Source organism: Martes martes (assembly GCF_963455335.1).
Source record: "Martes martes genome assembly, chromosome: 7".
Taxonomy (NCBI): Eukaryota; Metazoa; Chordata; class Mammalia; order Carnivora; family Mustelidae; genus Martes; species Martes martes.
In genome coordinates this window covers 103049089-103071337 of record NC_137894.1, presented here as the reverse complement: position 1 = coordinate 103071337, position 22249 = coordinate 103049089, and the positions used below count along the sequence as shown (strand labels likewise).

The 22249-nt window shown below is 33.4% G+C and overlaps 1 protein-coding gene across 1 annotated transcript in view; it reads left to right on the top strand.

Annotated features, from left to right (window-relative positions):
* EXOC5 (exocyst complex component 5) overlaps positions 1 to 14567 on the top strand; it is a 63778-nt gene extending 49211 nt beyond the window's left edge. The window contains exons 13-18 of the mRNA XM_080807623.1: positions 2696 to 2804; positions 6786 to 6906; positions 8124 to 8210; positions 11186 to 11294; positions 11492 to 11707; positions 12345 to 14567. Of these exons, the coding sequence (XP_080663749.1) occupies positions 2696 to 2804; positions 6786 to 6906; positions 8124 to 8210; positions 11186 to 11294; positions 11492 to 11707; positions 12345 to 12533 (831 nt within the window). The 3' untranslated portion in view covers positions 12534 to 14567. The remainder of the gene's footprint in view (positions 1 to 2695; positions 2805 to 6785; positions 6907 to 8123; positions 8211 to 11185; positions 11295 to 11491; positions 11708 to 12344) is intronic.
* The last annotated feature ends 7682 nt before the right edge of the window (positions 14568 to 22249 follow it).

The window sequence follows — 22249 nt, the reverse complement described above, 5'->3', positions numbered from 1 at the left end:
TCTAATAGCCTCTGTGTGTATGTGTGTGTGTGTGTGTGTGTGTGTGTATTGCACAGAATTTACTAAATAGACTATCATGTTTTCTGCCAATAAGCCAGTTTTACTTGTTCCTTTCTGGTTTAGAAACCTGTTATTTTGTTCTCTTGCATTATAGCATTGCTCAGAACCTCCAGTACAATGATAAATGGAAGTGATGAGAGCAAATACCTTATATTACTCTTGATCTTAAGAATAAAGCATTGAGTCTTTCACCATTAAGTATGACATTAATCGTAGGCTTTTCCACAGACACTCTTTATCAGATTGAGGGAATTCTTTTATTTTTAGTTTTCCGAGTTTTTATAAGATTAGTTATTGGATTTTGTCAAATGCTTTCTTTTTATTCTGTTAATGTGCTGAGTTACATTGATTTCCAAATGATAACCTTTCATTCCTTTGATAAACCCTCTTGGTCATCGTGTATTATCCTATGTATATTTTGTTGGATTAGGTTTGCTGAATTTTTTTGTTTAGAATTTTTGTTTTTGTGTTCATGAGGAATATTGACCTACACATCTGTTTCTTCACACTATGTCTTTGTCTAGTTTTGGTTGTCAGGGCAATGTTGGCCTCGTAGAATGAGTTGGAAGATAGTTCTTCCTCTTCAATTTTCTGGAAGAGTTTGTTTAAAATTGGTATTATTTATTCCTTAAATGTTTGGTAGAATTTATTAGTGAAGTCATTTGGGCCTGCAGTTTTCTTTGTGAGAGTTTTTAACTACAAATCCAACTTTTAAAATAGATTTAGAACTATTTAAGTTACCTATTTCTTTTTAATTGAGCTTTGGTAGTTTGTCTTTAAGAATTTGTATATTTCACATAAATGTTTGAATGTGTTGGGATTAAGTTGTTCATGATATTTCCTTGTTACTCTTTTAATATCAGAAAAATCTATAATGATGTCACCTCGTCATTCTTGATATCAGCAATTTGTATCTTTTTTCCTCATCAGTCTGGTTTATCAATTTTATTGATTTTCCCAAAGAATCAGCTTTTGGTGTCACTGATTATTTATTTTGTGTTTCAACAATTTCCACTCTGTTACTTTTCTGCTGCTTACTTGGATTTCATTTGCCCTTCTTTGTTTAGTTTTGTAAGGTGGAAATTGAGGTCATTGATTTGAGACAGTTTTTCCTTCTCCAATATAAACATTTAGCCTTATAAATTTCCCTCTAAGGTAAGCTTTAGCTGCATACCACAGATTTTGATATGTTGTGTTTATTTTCATTTAGTTCAAAATACTCCCATGGGTGATTTAGAAGTGTTTCAGTTGTCAGCTGTTGGGGTGTTTTTTAGTTTTTTCTGTTATTTGTTCAAATTTGATCCTGTTGTGGTTAGAGGATGTACTTTGTATGATATGAATGCATTTTAAATTTGTTGAGACTTGTTTTCTAAACCAGGATATGATCCAGCTTTGTAAATGTATATCCTGATGTTGTTAGATGGAGTATTCTATAAATCTCAGGTCCAGTTGATTGACAGGGTGGTTTACATCTTCTATTTGCCTGTCAATTTTCTGTGTACCTCTTCTATCGATTATGCATGGATATATGAATGTATACAGGCGGGTGGAAAATTTGTTCTTTATTGTTTGTTAAGAGCATCTGTTGAGCATCACTGATCAAAAAAGGGAGGTGAAGATAGTGGTACAGCAACTAGTGAAGAGTAAACTTTGAAGTGGTATTAAGATCAGGAAGGGAATTGAGTAATACCAAGTTGGGTCTTTAAAGGTAAATGAATAGAGACTACAGAGGCAACAATCAGTTGGTAAATAATATAGGAAGCAGTAATAAGGTTTTGAGAGGTAGTTTTCTAACTTTTTAAAAGAGAGATACAGTTTTCTCACTCTAATTACTGATAATTCTTCTGAGTAGTTAATCAGCAGTATAACAGAAAAATGAACATTTATTATTATTAAGTTTACTGTGTACCATTTGTGCTTAAAATACTTATGTAGATTTTTATATTTTTATTCTCACCTCAAGACTAGGATGTAAGTAATGTTAACATTATTCCCACCTTACAGATGAAGAAATTAAGGCCTGTTGGGGTTAAGTAATATCTTAAGGGTGATGAAGCTGGGCTTTGAGCCTGTCATATTTTATAGTGCATTTGTTACCAATTTCCCTATTCCTACCCCTCAATAGAATAAAGTATCCTTTTTATTCTGAGTTTTGCTAGAATAGCGTTTTTTAAAGTTGGTGACTCTGAAACTTTTTTGACCACAACCTACAAGAAATGGATTTTACATAGCAGTCCAGTGGATATTTGTTATATATATGTATATGTATATGATGTTTTTGTGTATATTTATTTCATAAAACTATATTGACTTTAATATGTACATTGTACTTTATTTCCTGTTGATTATCTCATTGCTTCCCTCTTTCTTTGTTGTCACAATCCACTAATGGATTGCAACCCAGGTGAGAAAAACATTGATCTAAGCCAGGAGAATTGTACTTAAATATGGAGCATTGTAACCATGTGTCAGTGTATGTGAGTGAGGCATTGGGAGTGGAGAGGAAGAAACATAAGTAATTGTTTTGATACCTGAATACCGGCTACATCTTATACAAAGTTGATTGCTTTTAAAAAATTAAAAAGCATTTTTAAAATGTCTGGAGGAGTGATGTATTTGGTTTTTGTTTTTGAAGCTCTCTGATCCTTCTGATTTACCAAGGAATGCCTTTAGAATTTTTACCATTCTTGTGGAATTTTTATGTATTGAACATATTGATTATGCTTTGGAAACAGGACTTGCTGGTAAGTATATTTATTTGTATTATACTTTGTGTTAAATCCTTTGATCATGCTAAACTATATGCATAATGTGTTGTATATATTCAACACTATATATGTCAAATTCAGTTCAATGCAATGAATAATGCTTTTTGAGCATCTGTAATGCAAGAACTTATCAGGTGCAGAAGTTACACAAAGACAGTTCTCTCACATTGCTTACATCAAGCAGGACAGGGTAAGTAAGCTACATAAGTCACTACAGTGTATGGCAGAATGAGGTACGATGCTTAAGTTATAAAATATCAGAGGAGCAGAACTGAAGGTGGAAACAGTTCTGGCTGAAGCAATTGAGTAATGTGAAGTTTAGAAAGGAAAATATTCCAAAATAAGCCTGGAAAGTAATAGACTCATATTAAAATTTTTCCATTGCTTTTCGTCTTTTGGGTTTACTGGTATTAATAGGATAATAATGCTTTCTTTCCTAAATTCCAGCCACATTAGTGCAGTTTCCTCCTTGAACTTTCCGCCTGTTCACTGTGCATCTCAAATTTAACATATCCCTACTGAAACTCTTTTATCTTCCATTTAAACCTGGTCCACACTCATTCTTCCCCATGTCCTTAAAAACCATTACTATTTACTAGTTGCGCAGGCCCCAGACATTGGAGTTGCCGTAATTCTTCCTTTTCATCAAATCTGATAGCCATTCTATCATTATACTTCAGACATAACTTGAATTCATCTACTTTTCTCGAGTTCTACTGATGCCACCCTAATTTAAATACCATCATCTTTATCCACTTCTAACTGGTCTTTCTGTGTCTTCTCACTTGTCCATATGACTGACTCCACGTTAACAGTCAGTTTGATTATAATTTCCTTGTTTAAGACCCTTTAGGAACTTCCTGATACTTTTAGGGGGAAAACAATAACAAACTTTACAAAAACATGGCTTTTGATATGTCGTCGTCTTATGTGTTCATCTACTTCTCATATTGTACTTCTCATTACCTTAGCCATCAGCCCATCTGGCCCTCATTCTTTTTTTTTTTTTCCCTGACTCAGGCTTTCCCCCTATCTCCCAATTCCTTTTCCTTTAGCTCTTCTCATGCCTGACATTTCAACCTCTAATATCAACTGAGATATCATCTTCTTAAAGAGGGTTTTGTGGATTACCCTAGCTAAGATAGCCCTCTAGTCTCAGCCTAGTTACTCATTATTTCATCACTCAATTAATGTTTTTCATAACATTTATCACAATGAAATTTTCATCTGTTTATGTCTGCCTCCTCTTACCAGAATTCATTCATTAACACATACCTTTTAAGTGCCTACTCCTGTACTCATGGAGCTTTCATTCTTAGATAAGATAGGTAAATGACTAGAAAGTGCAATGAAGAAAAATAAAACTGAGTAAAAGATAGTGAGAAGTGTTGGGGAGGTGGGAGGAGGAATTCAGGAGCAGAGGACTTTTTTAGAGAGGTGGGTTAGATAATGCCTCTCCAAGGAGATGTATGAACCAGAGAGCTGAATGGTGTAAAAGAGTTAAATGGAGTATTTGGATAAAGTTATTTAAGAGAACAGCATATATGCTCTTCTGGCTAGGAATCTTTTTTTTTTTTTTAGATTTTTATTTATTTATTTGACAGACAGAGATCACAAGTAGGCAGAGAGGCAGGCATAGAGAGAGAGAGGGAGGCAGGCTCCCCGCGGAGCAGAGAGCCCAATGCAGGACTTGATCCCAGGACCCTGAGATCATGACCCAAGCCAAGGCAGAGGCTTGACCCACTGAGCAACCCAGGTGCCCCTGGCTAGGAATTTTATCTGTCTTATTCACCATTATTATCTAGTCCTTAGCACATAGTAGATGCTCAAAGATGTTTATTGACTGTATATCACATCCTTTTACACTGAAGCAAAATTACCCATAATTCAGTAAACTTGGGAAGCATTTGTATCCTGCTTCTTTTTTAAACTTAATTACAGTGGACTCTTTTTAAAAAGTTTATTTATTAAGTAATCTCAATACCCATTGTGGGGCTCAAACTTATGACCCCTAAGATGAAGAGTCACATGCTTTTCTAACTGAGCCAGCCAGGCACCCCAATTATAGCAGACTCTTGACATCAAATGTTTAACATTTGCCATTTGCAAATGACTTAATGTGGCAGTTTGTATTGGGATAATAATACCTCAAAGATATTAAGAAAATTGAAGAAGATAATGAAAAAAAGTAACAATAATTTGAATCCATATGGTTATTTAGCTCATATGGAAATCTAGTATCTTCATTTTAGTAGCTATATTCACAATTTGGAAAGGCTTAGAAAATTTACTGGTAGGATGAAAATCTCTCTTATAATTCATAAGTTTTCTTCCATGTAGCCATTTAATTAGCAATTACTGTTATTTCTAATGATAGTTCAAAACTTTGTCGTGTGTATATATATATATGTATTATAAAGTTAAATAAAGTTAACTATTCCCTATTACTAGACATATTGGACATATTGGATTTTTTTTTAGCAGTTTGGTAATATAAATAATATAAATAATGCTGCAGTGAACATTGTAGAGCTTAAAGTGTTTTCCTTATTTTGAATTATTTTCTCCGTATGAAATCCCAGAGGTGAGGTTAGCAGATGAAAGTGTGTTACTAGAGGCACGTGGCTGGCTCAGTTTTGCAGAGCATGCAACTCTTGATCTCTAGGTCATGAGTTTGAGCCCCATATAGGGGCTAGGGTTTACTTTTAAAAAAGGAAAAAAAAAAATAACACCAGGCGTATTACCAATTTTTAAAAATTTCTATACATATAGAATTTTCCAAAAGGGTTTTTTTACACTGATTTACACTGCTGTTGGCATATATGGTTGTACCAGTTCTTCTGCATAACATTGAATACTCCTTTAAAAACTTTAGTGGTTAAAAACATAAATTTTTAAAAATTTCTATACATATAGAATTTTCCAAAAGGGTTTTTTTACACTGATTTACACTGCTGTTGGCGTATATGGTTGTACCAGTTCTTCTGCATAACATTGAATACTCCTTTAAAAACTTTAGTGGTTAAAAACATAACTACCTTAATTTTAATATTTTTCATTAATAGTAAGGATTTTCCACAAAATTTTTGCTCTTGTAAGTTTATTTTGGAGCCTTTAATGTTCTTATCAGTTGGTGATTTTGACTTTTATGGGAAAATGAAACACCTTTGTTTTCATTTTTAAAACTTGGAAAAAAATCATCATCCTATAAAGAATTGTAGTTATTAATTTCATTTTCTCATATGTGAATATTTTCCCTAACCCACTATGCCTTTTAATTTTAGCTAGAAACATAAACATCTAGGTTAGAATGGACCTTAGAATTTATCTATTGCTCTTTTACAAAAAAGGGGAAACTGAAGTCTGGAGAGGTCAGCTTTCTTTTGGAGTCAGCATATTGAGTTGGCTGAATATCATGCTGAAAATAAAGAATTTATTTTGTAGACAGTGAGGAGACTTTGAATATTTTTGAGGAAATAATGGAGAGCAAGATGAGTAAAATGTTTAAGTATGTTACTCTGGCAACAATACATAGCAGGAAAGAGTGATTTGAACCCAAGAAACTAATAAAAAATTATTTTAACTGTTACCAGAGATAATGAGGCCTTGTTAAAAGAAAAATGGTGGAAATGTATGAATGGCTAATGTGGAACCACTAGGCATGAGAATGGGAAAGGAAAGGAGAAGATACAGTTCAAGATGATTCATTTATTGATTTATTTTTTGGTTTATCTCAGCAATAATGAAGACTGGGTAGATGGTAAAATTTTTCATGTAAAAATTTTGGATTCACTTTATTAAGTTATTGAGCTTAATTTTACTCTTCTATCCACAAAAATCATTGCTGATTTATTAAAATAGGAGTTACTTTTATTTATTATGCCATGTTCTTTTTTCTGTTGCCAAGATGAATTTCTTCAAGTATGATTCTAATATGTACATGCCTTCCAATTTTAGGAATTCCCTCTTCAGATTCTAGGAATGCAAATCTCTATTTTTTGGATGTTGTGCAACAGGCCAATACTATTTTTCATCTTTTTGACAAGCAGTTTAATGATCACCTTATGCCACTAATAAGGTTAGTCAAATTGATTTTTCTTTGTATTTCAGTGACAATTATAATGCTATATGTATAAAGGTATGCAACAAAAATTTTATAAGATTAATTGGACAGATTTTAATAAGGCATTAAATAAGATTTGGTTTATATCTTCCTATCAGTTTATGTGAACTTTTAAAGTATGTGAGGATTAAATAATGTAGAGTATACTCACATGAACATGCCTTATAAAATTTGTATGTGTACTATTGTTAAAGAGGAAAAATATTTTTTAAGAAGAGGAAAAATATATGTAAAAGATAAAATTTTATTTTATTTGATTATTTTATTTATTAGAGAGAGAATGAAAGAGAGAGCACAAGAATGGGAAGGGTTAGAGGGAGAAGCAGACTCCCCGCTGAGCAGGGAGTCCAACTCAGGACTCTGTCCTGGGACTCTAGGAGTATGACCTGAGCCAAAGGCAGTTGCCCAACCAACTGAGCCACCCAAGTACTCCAAAAGATAAAATTTAAACATTTTATTGTACACATTGATATCCCAAGAAATTAGTTCATAAACAATCTCAAAGATAAAGATAACTTGTGATCCCTGAATCCCACTTTAAAAGGAAATGTACTATTTTAAGAGCTGTAATGCCTTATGGTGCAAAATTCACATGACTATTAGGGTTGCATATTCCTTAATAGTTTAGGTGGTTTTTGACATTTAGATGGCATTCAGAAGGCAAAAGTGATTGTCAGATTTGTTTTCATAATATAGGAAAAGCTAAATACAACTGGATTGGCTATTAGTTTCCAAATTTTAATTAGTATAATTTATTATATTCTTAAGACTCTGGTGATAGCCTTTTGGGGTTTGTTCATTTTTGTTTTACTGTTAATCTAGATATTTAATTAAAAAGGAAACCAAATAATCCCCAAATTTCAAAATCACATATATTTATATTCTTAAGGGATATCTTCTCTTACATGAAAGTAACAAATCTAAATCTTCCTCTTCCTTCTCATATAACTGGTTAATTTTACCTAGTGTGACTGTTAGGCATAGTAATACTACTTAATTTCCTAGTATTAAATTGTGCATAGCGATTACTATGTAATGTGCTTCTTGGATTTGTGAGCAAATTAAAACAATACATGTGTATTTATAAATGTTTATAACAATACACATGTGCATATGAAAAGCTTTTACAAGGCTGTTAATGTGATTTTTTTTTCCCTTTAAACATGCAATAGCTCTTCTCCTAAGTTATCTGAATGCCTTCAGAAGAAAAAAGAAATAATTGAACAAATGGAGACGAAATTGGATAATGGCATTGATAGGCAAGTTGTTAGTTTTACCTTTTATATTTTTTATGTTTATTTTTAATTAATTTTTTTAAGATTAAAAAAAAAATTATTTATTTATTTTAGAGAAAAGAGAGCTCTGGGGGAAAGGGCAGAGGGAACGAGAATCTCAAGCAGACTCCCTGCTCAGCACAGAGCCAGACACAGGGCTCAATCTCATGACTCTGAGTTCATGACCTGAACCTAAATCAAGAGTCAGGTGTTTAACTGACTGAGCCACCCAGGCATTCCTTTAAAGATTTTATTTTAAAGTCCACACCCAACGTGGGGCTCAAACTCACAACCCTGAGATCAAGAGTCATATGCTCCACCAACTGAGCCAGCTAGTAGCCCCCTTTTTCTCTTACGTTTTTTTAAATTGTAAAAATACCATTATAAATGCAACATGAAAATGTTTTTCAGTATGTTTAGGTATGCTTTTAAACTAGATTCAATTGAAAACCATTTTTATAGGCCACCACTTTCTCCTCCTCTTCCTCTTTCCCTCTCTCTGTCCAAACTCCTTAAAAATGGTATGTAACATATAGGATTTTATTTTCGTTTAGAATTTTCAGGCTTATTATTTGAAATGCTTTAAAAAAATATACTTGTTTTCTGTAAATTTCATTAAGTGAATACAAACTCTGTATTCAAACATTTTTTGTAACTGTTTTTGTAGCTAATCACCTTATTAATACTGTAGATCAGTGGGTTTCTTTTCTTGAGATGATGTGGTGGGCATATATTAATGATGATGATAGTTACCACTTATCAAGCATTTGGTGTATGCTAGGCACAGTGCAAGGACCTTTACCTGTATTATTTTATTTATTAGGTAGGAAATACTATTTTACAGATGAGGAAATAGAGGCTTAAAGAAATTAAGTAATTTGTTCAGAATCACACAGTTAATGGTGGTAGAGGTGGAACTCAAATTCTAAAGCTCATGCTACTAGATTTGGGCATATCTTTTTCACTTATTGTAATTCTGTTCCTTTCTCTTCTATGAAGGAAAGCATATTTGGGTGCAAGTTAGTTTCAGTGCTGTTATAAGGATAACCTGGAATCCACTCTAATTTATGAAAAAATGGAGTAATTTTTCCTATGTCAGTAATATCAAACTTGCAGCTACCTTCTCACTAAGATCAACAATTACCATTGAGTGTATGATAATGAAGGAAAGAAAGATTAAATTGAAAAGTAAAACTAGGAAAAATAAGGATGTTACAAAATTAGTTACTGAGACGAATTTACTGAATTATAGGCTTAGAATAATCCTAAAACTGGTCTCTCCCTTTTGTTTTTAGTTAGGATCATATGAGATTATACATACATAGAACTGCATTTAATACAATTACAATGTGTATGATATATTGTACACATTACAATCATCACTTCAAGAAGTATGTATTTTCCTAACTTAAATCCCTCAATATTAATTTGTTTCTTCTTGCTTTACCTCAGAATACCTGAAAATCATATTTGGGACATGGGGAGGTTAGATATATTAAAATTTCAGAGATATAGGAAAGATGTATTTTCTTGGTGTCTTCTTAATATTTTTCTGTATAAGCCTTAATCTCAGAGTCTTTGCACTAGTTGATGAATTGAAGGCACAGTATTCTGTAGTGGTCTCATGAATGTGAACTTCTCGTATTTTACCCATGTACCATGGGGCCAAGAGGTGAGCAGAGCATTCATCTGATACCTTCTGATATTTTCAGACCGGTATCCATCTATAGGTATTAGGTCAGAACCCCCTTGCTTTTAAAACTCACATCATCTTTTCTTATTGCTGTGTCTCTCAATCATTTATGTTAGTCTCCTGCATTTATTGAGGATTCGGGCATCTGGCTTACAGTTTTTCTTTTAACCTTAAATCTTAGGTTACTTCTACTTCCATGTGTGTGACCCATTCATTTTCTTGATCATCTTCACTTTATCTACTGAAGCTCATATCCTGCTAGACCTCATTATCATTGGTAACAAAAACCTCAAACTTGAATATCCCACTCATTGCTCACAACCTCCTGTTCTTCCAACTCCATAACCTGCTTTCTGACCTCAGCAGGAACTCCAGCCCTTAATATATTTATCTTTTGCCAATATACTAACCTTTTCTTTATTTATTTTTATGCTTAGGTTGTTTGATCCATCTCTTAAATAGTCCCTTATAATTACCATAAAATCTGTTTCCTTTAACCTTATCTATCTTATTGCAGATCCAAGGTTTTGGATCAGTGCAGTCTCTTTTATTCCCATAACTGGATGGCTGATCGCTGTTGGAGAATAACACATAACTTGAACGTTATCGGTGCTGCTGTAAACCCATGTTCTCATTTCCCCACTGAATCGTTAGTACCGTTTGTTCAGCTTCCTGCTTATCCTTAGACTGTGAAACTCCTATTCTTCTCACCAGTTCTTCCAAACCTTGGCCATTTGTCTTAAATCCTCTATCTTCCCCTCTTCCGAACCAGTCTCTATATATGGTGGTTTTTTTTTTTTTTAAGATTTTATTTATTTATTTGACAGAGAGAGAGACACACAGCGAGAGAGGGAACACAAGCAGGAGTGAGAAAGGGAGAAGCAGGCTTCCTGCCAAGCAGGGAGCCCCATGTGGGGCTCGATCCCAGAACCCTGAAATCATGCCCTGAGCCAAAGGCAGACACTTAACAACTGAGCCACCCAGGTGACCCTCTATATATGGTTGTTAAGGAAGTAAGTTAGTGACAGGTTTCTCACATCTTTAAGATTACCATAAATAAAGTATTGGGCAAGAGCAGGAAGCTAATAAAACCAAGAGTTCATTTATAGCAAGACCTAGAATTTATTTTTTCTAAAATCTAAAGTCTACCGATAGTAAATAATTTTATGGTGCTCTGAAATTAAATAATTTAATTTAGTATAAATAATATAAACTAAAGGAAATTTAAAATAAATGGGTAAGATATATGGTGTTCTTAATTCTCTAGGACATTAAATTGTATGATTGGACAGATGAAGCATATCTTGACTGCAGAACAAAAGAAAACAGATTTTAAGCCAGAGGATGAAAACAATGTTTTGATTCAATATACTAATGTGAGTAAAATAATTCAGTATACTAGTAAGAATATCTACTATATGTAATATTTTCATTAACATATTCATTGGTGTATCTTACTATGCTCTAAGGTTTTTTCTTTTATACTTAGAGATTAATGAAACACTGTATGTATTTTCTTATTAGCTAAGCTGATACACATTTCTATGTAATAAGTGTAGAAAAAATTTTACAGGCCTGTGTTAAAGTCTGTGCTTATGTAAGAAAGCAAGTGGAAAAGATTAAAAATTCCATGGATGGGAAGAATGTGGATACAGTTTTGATGGAACTTGGAGTACGTTTTCATCGACTTATTTATGAGCATCTTCAACAATATTCGTACAGTTGTGGGGGTGGCATGTTAGCAATTTGTGATGTAGCTGAATATAGGAAGTGTGCCAAAGACTTCAAGGTATGTATTCACAAATATAAAACTTGTAAATAGGCTCAAGAACATAAGTCAGACCATTAAAAATGCATGCTGACTTATAATCACTACTGAAAAATTTAAAACTTGTTGATATTGTAGTGAGACAGATCTAACATTTCCTAACTGAAAGAGTAATATTCTAATCATATTTTCAGTCTTAACACATTTTTGCTCTGTGCTGTATTTTAGACAAGGCCATATTTCAGTTCAACAGTCCAAATGACATTGTTGACTTCCATAACTAATGCTGTGTATATATCACACATCAGGAAAATAAGTTCTTCATGTACATCTCTCTGAAATCAGTTTTCCTTAAGGCTTAAATTATTTAAGAAAAGTGCTATATTAATGGTAATTAATTCTAATCCATAGAAGTATAAATGACAACTGTTGAAGGAAATTGGCATGGATCTTTTAAAAAAGATTATACCAAGTTTATTTAATGTCTGAAATATTTAGGTTTTAACAATTTCAGGAGTTTTTACAGTTTTTAATATTGAATCCTCCCACATTAGTAAGTCTTAACAGTATATAAATGAGAAGAATTTATAAAATAATTATAAAACTTAGAAATTGTTTTGTGTCAATGTTATTTTTTTCTTCTCTTATTTCAATTCAGATTCCACTGGTATTACAGCTTTTTGATACTCTGCATGCACTTTGCAATCTTCTGGTAGTTGCCCCAGATAATTTAAAGCAAGTCTGCTCAGGAGAACAACTTGCTAATCTGGACAAGAACATTCTTCACTCCTTTGTACAACTTCGTGCTGACTATAGATCTGCCCGCCTTGCTCGACATTTCAGCTGAGGTTGAATATACAAGGGAAACGTGTTGTACTTCAGCAGGCCTTGGTTGATAGAAAGCACAGGAGATTTCTTATGACACAGCCAACATTTTATGGAAAAATGACTGTTTGGAGAAACAGCAGCCATACTTACCCTTGAGATTTTATTTGAAATTTGGACACTAATGGCCATATTTTGTTTTTTTCCCCTTAAGTTGAGTTTTAATTCTGTTCTTGAACTTAAAAATTTCAGATTCTAAATTTCAAATTCTGTGAAACTACATGTCACTGTTTTCATCCTGGAAAATGTTGGTGTCAGAAGACAAATGTGATGTTATCAGTGTTCCAGTTGACATTCTTTAACATATTCTATTGGGAAGTTTCACCATCCTATTTTGCGTTAATGGTAAAATACAACAAAACTGCATTTATTATTTACCAATTTTTAATGACCTTTTCAGCACTTGGTAATTGTTAAACAAGTTATTTTAGGTTTTCCTATTGAACTTTTGCCTCTTTCAAAAGGTTAGTAATTGAGCATAATTTCTGTAGTTGGTTAATTGGATTTTTTCCTGAGGTATAATAATATTCCAAGAAAAATGTTATAGACTAAACTAAAATGATGAAATGTTTTATGTAGATATTAGGTGTGGATCAGGATACATCTGCTTTCTGGGTTAAAAAAAGAAACCTTAAAGTTTACTATTTCTTATTTTGTAAACAGATTTTAAGCCAATGCTAGCAAGAAATTAATAAGTCTGCCTTATTTTATATTTCACTTAAGATAAGGTGGAGGACCTTAACTAAAGGACCCTATTTATTCATTATTTTAATATTATAAGGGAAATAAAATGAGGTATAGTCTAAATGGTGAATATGAGAAATATTGACAGTGTTTAGCAACAGTACAGTTCTTTTAGATTTCTTTCTTAATGCTGAACTCTGGAATAAGATGGCATGGCTAAACATAAGTAATCTATTTTAAGGAGAATTGGGAATTGATAGCGTTATATATTCTACATCTGGAGATGAGCTTTGTAAAAACTGGTTGCTTTTCAAATCTATAGTTTCTGTCATTATATTTTCAAGCTATTTCTGAAGCAGTTCTTACTGATTGGAATTAATTGAATTGGCTTAATGTGGTGACATAATAAATCACTTATAAAATTTTAAACATCAAGTGGAAATTTAGAAAGGCTATTACTTTACAATTTCTATAAACTTGCTCTGTAAGAATTCATTCTTAACTATATGTAGTGTTTCAGCTTCCTTTGTGTTTTTCATAATCATCTAGGAACAGATAAACTTTAATGTTCAGCTCATTCTTGGCATTTTTTTTCCCTTTAAGAAGATTTTTGGCCTAATTTTGGCAAACTACTTTTCTTTTAAGACTATGTTTCTGAATGGTCATCAGTTTTACCAAAACTTCCAGGTCCAGCGCTAGCTACTATTTAAATTACTATTAACTGAATATTCTTCATTTTCTGTTTAGCCCAGTGTTACCAAGGTAAGGAAGAGAAACAAAGTATGCCAACTTTTATCAAAGCATTTCAGGAAATCATGGTAGTTTTAGAAGGCTGTCTAGTTTTCTATTCCTTAGCCAAGGGAAGCCAGAACAGATTTTGGATACTAGAGAAAGTCATACGCTTGTACTATTGCCATTTTAGAAAGCTCTGATGTGAATTCAAATTATACCTCTGTTACTTAAAGCCAACAATTTTAAAGCAGTAGTTTTACTGGCCATTTGAACTCTTTGTACACAGTGTCAATTTGTAAAAAAAAAAAAAAAAAAAAAAAAAAAAAACTTAAATAAAACATGTGAGAAACATTTTAAGACTTCCAAATCAGAGAAGTGCTTCAAATTATTTTGTTTGGATTGATTTTTAAAATGTAAAGCCTATACATGTTGCTTAGATATTTTGTTAATTATTATTTCCATGCTTGAGTTTTGTGCAATATTTTCCGTTATGTCCATTGACCAAGGCAGTGACAAAGAAAACTCGTAAGTGAATACTTAGAAGTGTTAACATTAATGCTTTAATAAACAAATTCCCTGCAGTTGTTTTTTTATTTCACTCCATTTTTACATCTTTAGGATATCTGTACTTAATTTTATAAATTATTTCTATTCAAGTTTTCAAGATGTTCCTTATTTTTTATAGCATAGGTCTTCTCACTTCCTTTTTTTAGCAGAAAAGTACTTTATAACTAAGATTAGAAATTTAACCTAAACTGATTATCTTTCTCTAAGAAAAAAATTGTTTTTTTATAAACCCTTATGCATTCCTTACATTCTTTGTATTCCAGTTTTTAAAGTATTTTTTATATTTGTGGCCACTATAAAATTATATCCACAATTTATGACTCAAAAGAGATGATCAATAAGTAAGATGTTTTTCATGTGCACACGGTAAAATTTTAGGTAGCAGTAACAGAACTTTGTGTATTAGTAACTTTAGCCAACGTTGAATAAGGAAAATCTTTACAGTTTTCTACAGTTCCACATGAGCTAACAGGCAACATTTAGGTAATGTTTGGAAGTTGCAAATATGCACCAAAACACTGCAAATTATATTTCTTCAACTTTAGTATATTCTGTTTGCATAAAATGGTACAGAAAGTGAAATACAGAGCACAAGTTTAAGAAGTCTAGCGTGTATGTTATGATATTGAAAATGACAGTCAACCAGAGTAGATGAAATAGCCCTTACGAAGAATTAGTAAATGATGCTTGGATGGACCTTTATATAGTTGACTACTTCAAGACAAGTATTTAGCCTCTTTTTGAGCATCACCATGGTTGCAAGTCTCTAGCACCTTCCCTTTTTAAGTAAGAGCTGCTTTGATATATTTAAATGATTTTCTTTCCTCTTTCATTTAAAATATTTCACTATCTGAATATCAGTCTTCTGACTTACAGTGAAATAATTGAATTATCAGACCGACTCAAAGTGGAGAATTTACTGCTTCCTTAAAGTGCCTTTTTTTCATCTGTGATGGTGAATAGTTACTAGTATCTGGATAAAGAGATTTTGATTCCTGAAATGCCACAAAACCTTTTAAGGTTGTCATGTTTATAAGGTAGTGGCTAAGGCATGCTTGAACATATGAGAGTAAGCAAGGTTTACTTAGGGCATAATTTGTCATTGACTTAAAAAGCTCACCTCTGGGAATTTAATTTTTTTTAATACAAAATTATGGTGTGTATTACCCACATACTAACTCATTGACTCAGAAGTGTGAGATGTTTCCTAGAAGTGTACTGAATTCTTTTGATTTCTTTTGGAGAATTTAACATCAAAAGTACTTTATGCTTTTATCCAAGTGAAATTAGTTTAACTATATTCAGTTTCTGTAGTACTTCCCTCTGCTTGAGAAAATTGGACCTGAAATACATTGTGTACTTTGGAGGAAAAGACCAGTCCATGTTGTTAGAGTAAGTAATTCTGCCTAAAGTAAAAATAGCAATTTTTAAATTTTGATGCATAATAAAAATAATGATAGCTACATTTATCTAGTCAGGTCCCATGTACTATGCTAACCATTTGTATACATGATCTCATTAGATTCCAAAGCAGCCTTAGGAGTTGGGTACTATTACCTCCATTTGACAGATGAAACATCTAAGGCACAAAAATGTTAAGTAGACCTACTCAAGGTCTGTAGCTAATAAAAGGCTCAGATTGAAACTTAAGTCTTTCTCACTCTTTATGTTCTGTACACTCTCCTTGTTTAACATTTAAATAGGCTCCTAGTTTTGATAGCCTTATTAATTTTTGCTTAATCTAATCCTCTTCTCATCCAATGTTTGGTTCACTGTAGTGTTTAGACTATGAAGTTGGTATACAGGATCAGTAGCTAATTTACTGTTGGATTTTTTAGTGTGCCCAGTGTGTGATCATACTTTTTAAATTTGGTTTTTAAAATTTTATAAGTGGTCATGAAATTTTAATTTAATATTAAGTTTATATTTAGTAGAAATCTTTCAACCAAAAAGTTCTTTTTAATATTATTTTACATAATTATAGTACGATGTCTGCTTAAGAATTTTTACAGAAGGAAGAGCCCAGATATTTTGTTTCATATTTTATAACATAGGAGTAAATGACAACTCTACCTTGGAAAATATGAGGAAATCAATTATTTCTACCTTCAAAAACAGACTAATGTTATAGGTTTGCCAATTCTGTTAATTATTTAATGTGTTTCATAGTTTTTAAGTGACTAATGCTGGAGTGAAAATACAGGGAAAATGTACTCAGTGTATTAACAATAGGTAGGTATTTTCATGTAACCAAAAATTGCATGCTTAATTTTTTAAAAATTGCCTTAACTCTTTTATTCTTTCCACTGATCAGTCCTTTCTCTTTCCAAATTTAGGGGAGAAACAACTCCTCAAGTGTGTGTGGGAGAGAAAACTTACACATAACAGTGTAAGAATTCTAACTGGTGATTTGGAGCAGTTAGGCTGATAACCCTGGGCTTAACAAGGTTGATATTTTTAAGCTGGCCCTGTATACTTTTAACACCTTTATTTGGGTAGTAACAGTAAACTTCAGTTCTTGTGATAAATATCACTTTTGGGGGGGAGGGAAAAGTAATTAACCGTACTTGTTCATTTTCTAAGTGTTTTAGATGGTTGCAGTCTGCCTCACCATACAAAGCCAATTTAAATATGAATATATCACATCATACTCCAAACACCAGATAACCTCAGAGGAAAGTCATTTATTCAGAAAGCATAGATTTGTGCTAGACAGCAGTGATGCATTACAAATATATAATTATTTGCACTAATATTTGAGCAGGTGGAATGGATTAGAACATGGTCAACATTATGCTGCTGATAACATGTATTTTTCTATATTAATATGTACTGTGCAACATGTATTAAAATTGTCAATAATTCATTTTAGCCAAGATACTAATATTTATATTACTATGTTGAAGAAACAGTATCCAACTGAGCCACTTTTAATTTAAAAGTCTGAAACTGGAATTAAGTTTACTTTGAAAAACCACTTAAATTACTTTATAATCATGAGAAGGTCAGTAAAACAGAATTATCAGTGACTGGTGACTTAATAGGAAGAAGTGTGGAGGGTTAAGAATAGGGCTAGGAATCTGCAATGAGTAAGTTAAGTTTCATTTATTTATAGCTCAGACGATTGACTTCCTTTTATTTTCACTATTAGCAATCTTAAATGAAGGAAAATGTCTTATCCCTTCCAGAGTATCTTCGTATTAATACGCTAAGTCTGAAGATTGGATGGAACCAACTCCCAAGGAATTAACCTCCAATGGTGGACTTTAAAATTTTTTAGATTAAACTTGGAGAGGTAGGAAGCCTTCTTGATAACCCCTGTAATCTTAAACAGGCAGGTGCCTTTAAGTGAGACCATCCCTTTTTACCTACCTATCATTTTAATCTTTTATATTGTGGGTAAATTTGGTTCCTTTGAACTCTGATATTTTGTGGTGGAAATTCTATCAAATCTGCAGCTTTTTGATGTAGAGAATATTATCTAAACGGAATCTGAACAGTGCTGACCTAAGGAGAACTGTGACACTACCTCTAAGTGTATTGTTTGCAAATGCTGTGTGCTGTTTAGAGGATTCACATTAAAATATGAAAATACTTGATAAGGAATAATACTAAGTGCCTCTGTATTAGGATTCTCCAGTAAAATGTACTTTGATTTTTTGCCACCAGGGGGAGAAGTTATTTTTCTAATACCTACATTTTTATTTTATTTTAAAAATAGAACTCACATAGTTTCTCTCTACTGAACAGCACCTATGAACATATCACTATCCTAACTAATAGGAAGAATGTGTGTGTGTGTGTGTGTGCGTTTAAATAAGATTGTGAAAGTCATGTGAAAATTTTCTGGGTCAATTAATGACATAAAACTAAGACAGTTTTGGTGAACCTGTATGTGCACAGTGGAGACAGGAATTGGAGAAAGTTCATTATAATTATGTTTTTGGAGTTATATAGCTCATTGAATTACGTTATCAGCTCTTTAAGAATAATCTAATGATTAGTTTTCTGCATTCTGCTTTTTAAAGAAAAAAATTTGAAACAATCTCAAGCTTACGGAAAGGTTGTAAATACTGTACAAATAAAATTTTTCCACTTTGAGATTAAGTCGCTGTCATGATGCCCTATCACCCTACAGTACTTTTATACTTCCAAAAAGAAAGAATTTTAAATATAACTGTAATACACCCATCAAAATTAGGAAATTAACATTATTTCTCCCTCAGACCCTATCTGATTTTCATTAATTGTCCCACTAATGTTGTATAAAGATACAGTTCAAAATCACATGTTGCCTTAGGTTGCATTATCTCTTGTTTCTTTCACTCTGTAACAGTTCCTCAATCTCTCCAGGTAGACTCCTGCTACCCTTGACTTTTGTAAGATTATAGGCCAGTTATTTTGCAAAATATCTTTAAATTTGGATTTACCTGTTTACTTTTGATTAGATTCTAACTGTGCTTCTTTAGCAGGGATATTACAGAAGCAATTCTGTGTTCTCATTGCATTCTGTTAGGTAGTACATAATTTCATTTTGCCCCATTTCTGTTGATGTTCATTTTGATCACTTGTTTACGTATCAGGCTTTTCCACTATGAAGTTACTGGTTTTTTTCTTTGTAAGTATTTTTTGGGAGAAGTAGTTGAAGCTGTGTGTATGTCCTGCTAATCAAATTTTCAATTTATTGATACCACTATGAATTCATGATTTTCCAGTCAGTGGATTATTACCTGTTACTTCCTTTGAATCTCAAATTGTCCCACATTTAGCCAGTGCAAGCCCCTTCACGTTGGCCACTATGTTCTTTTGATATGTTGCCATCTTTTTTAAAGCACTTCCTCAGGCACACAGGATTCCCAAACTCATCTTGTACTTGCCTCGCCCCAGCCCTAGAATCAGCCATTTCTCTACCATTTAGTGGGAATTGGTATTAGAAGCCATGATTTGTGTGTGAGATGTGTTTTTGATGACTGAGATGTCACTGTCACTACTCCCTCTCAGTGGACAGTGCTAGGGGGTTTTGTGTGTGTTTATACACACTTTTTTTTTTTTTTTAATTTATACACATACACTCCCTCTCCTGTGTAACATCCTTCTCACTCCACTTGTGCTCCAACAGCGCATACTGGGTTTCTCTCCCACTCTGGAGGGCTTCCTCACCCCATTCAGCCACCAAAGCTTTGGCTTTAGGACAAAGGGGAATGAAAGTGGTCATTACAGAAAACATGTAGAAATTCTAAATAAAAATTACTCATAATTTAATCACTCAGAAAAAATTATGTTTTGGTGTGTTTTCTTTTACTGTAGTGAGCAGTTAGTAAAGTCACATTGAGAATGGTTAAAGTGTTTATGCCAAAACACGGCACTTTCATTTTGAAAGAATTAAATTTGAAGTCCATGTCATATGTTTTTCTTTTTCCTACTGTGAGTAGTTACTAATTAATGATAAGGATACCTCAGAGAAACTGATTGTGTGAATGCAAATTTGATACCAATAGGATATCTTTACTAATAAAGCTCAGAGGGAAAGGGACCATACAGTTGCATTTTATAGGCCAAAATATGTATATATGTTTCAGTAAGACAGACTATGTGAGAAAAGGGTCAGTATCTGGGATGAATTTAATACATGTTATAATGAACTTCATGTGAAATAGGAATCTGTGCATGGACAAATTACTCAACTCTCAGTTTCCTTGTTAGGTCTCTATGATTACCAAAATTCTTTAATTCTGAATCAAAGAAGATACAGGCATTCTATTAAGAGCTTACAGTGATGTCAGAAATAGATTAGCTCAACAAGCCACCTCTGAGCCCAACTGAGAGTATGAGAGAGCCACCTCCCCTAAGCTACCAGGATACAATGACCATACACCATTGTGATTAAAAGTTAAGGCTCTTGATCAGACAAATGGCAGATGCACATCTTGGCTTTGTGACCTTGCGCAAATATTGTAAAGTGGGGAGAAGAGATACTTATGATTGTTTTTCGTTCTCACTGATTTTTTTTTAAGATTTTATTTATTTGACAGAGAGAGATCACAAGTAGGCAGAGAGAGAGAGAGGGAAGCCGGCTCCCCGCCGAGCAGAGAGCCCAATGCGGGACTTGATACCAAGACCCTGAGATCATGACCTGAACCGAAGGCAGTGGCTTAACCCACTGAGCCACCCAGGCTCCCTCTCACTGATTTCTGTGAGCTTTTTAAAGGAGTTTCAGTTTCCAATCTCCTGAAGGATCACTTCATTCATTCATTCTTCATTTGATAAACATTGAAATTCTATTTTTGCCAGGTATTGCATTAGAAGTTAAGGATATTAAGATAGTAAGATCCTGCCCTCAAGAGTCTAGTGTAATGAGAGAATGTATGCAAGCAACCATAGTGCTCTATAATAAGTACGGTAATAGTAGCATGGAACCAGGTGCTACAAAACCTCAAAGAAACTTTTCAAATTTGTGGGCTGATGGGGGTGAGGTATGTAATTAAAACTACTCAAATTACCATTTATTAAATACCTACTAAGTCAAGCACCTTGCTAATAAGTACATTTATTATTTCACTTAATTCTCATGCTGCAAGGTGGGTACTGTTGTTATCCCCACTTTACAAATGAGGGAACTGAGGCACAGAGAAGTTCGATAACTTGACTAAGGTTATATATCTACAAAGTGATAGAGTCAGAATTCAAACGGTACCCACAAGCTTCCAGAGCCAATGGTTTAACTACTTTGTTCTATTACCTCTAAAAAGATTTCCCAGGTGCCTGGGTGGCTCAGTGGGTTAAAGCCGCTGCCTTCGGCTCAGGTCATGATCTCAGAGTCCTGAGATCGAGCCCCGCATCAGGCTCTCTGCTCGGCGGGGAGCCTGCTTCCTCCCTTCTCTCTCTGCCTGCCTTTCTGCCTACTTGTGATATGTCTGTCAAATAAATAAAATCTTTAAAAAAAAAAAAGAAGATTTCCCAAAAGAAGGTTACATTTCAATTGGGCTTTAAGAGGCAAGGATATATCAGGGTATGGGGCAGGAGGTAGGGCATTCCAGATGGAAGTGGCTCACTCTTTCAAGGCTGTAGCACATGAGTCACTGGTATATTCATTGAATGGCAAGCCTGAATAGAATTCCAACTGTGTAATCTATCAAAAAAGGCAAGTAAAGGTGGAATACTTGGGTCAGAATTAGCTTATTAAGAATCTTAAATGTTATGCTCCTTGTTTATGCTTTATCATGAAGATGACAGACCAACCATTGATGATTAAGCAGGTGAATGACATGAACCTCTCTAAAAAAGATGACTGATAGGAATGCATGCACTGGATGAGAGGGGAGAAGAAGCAGAAGCATGGTTACTGCTTTAATCTGGAAGGTAAAGGCCTGAACTAAGGGGTAGCACAGAAATGAAGAGGAGGTGATGAATTCGGGAAACACTTGGAAGAGTAAACCAATAGGACCTATCTATTGCTTATTGGATGTGGAGGACAAGGAAGAGAAGGAATCAAAGGCAATTCCAAGATTCTTAGCTTACGTATCTTGGTGAATGCTAACATTATTGGTTTACACAATAATGTATAATATCATATACCTTAGCAAAATAGGTTTAGAGGGAAAGTCAAAGAGTGCTAGGAGAATATCTGTTCTCTCACGAGGAGAACTTGGTTAAGGTCATATAAAAAATGTAAACTTTTTAATCTGTATTTTTTCA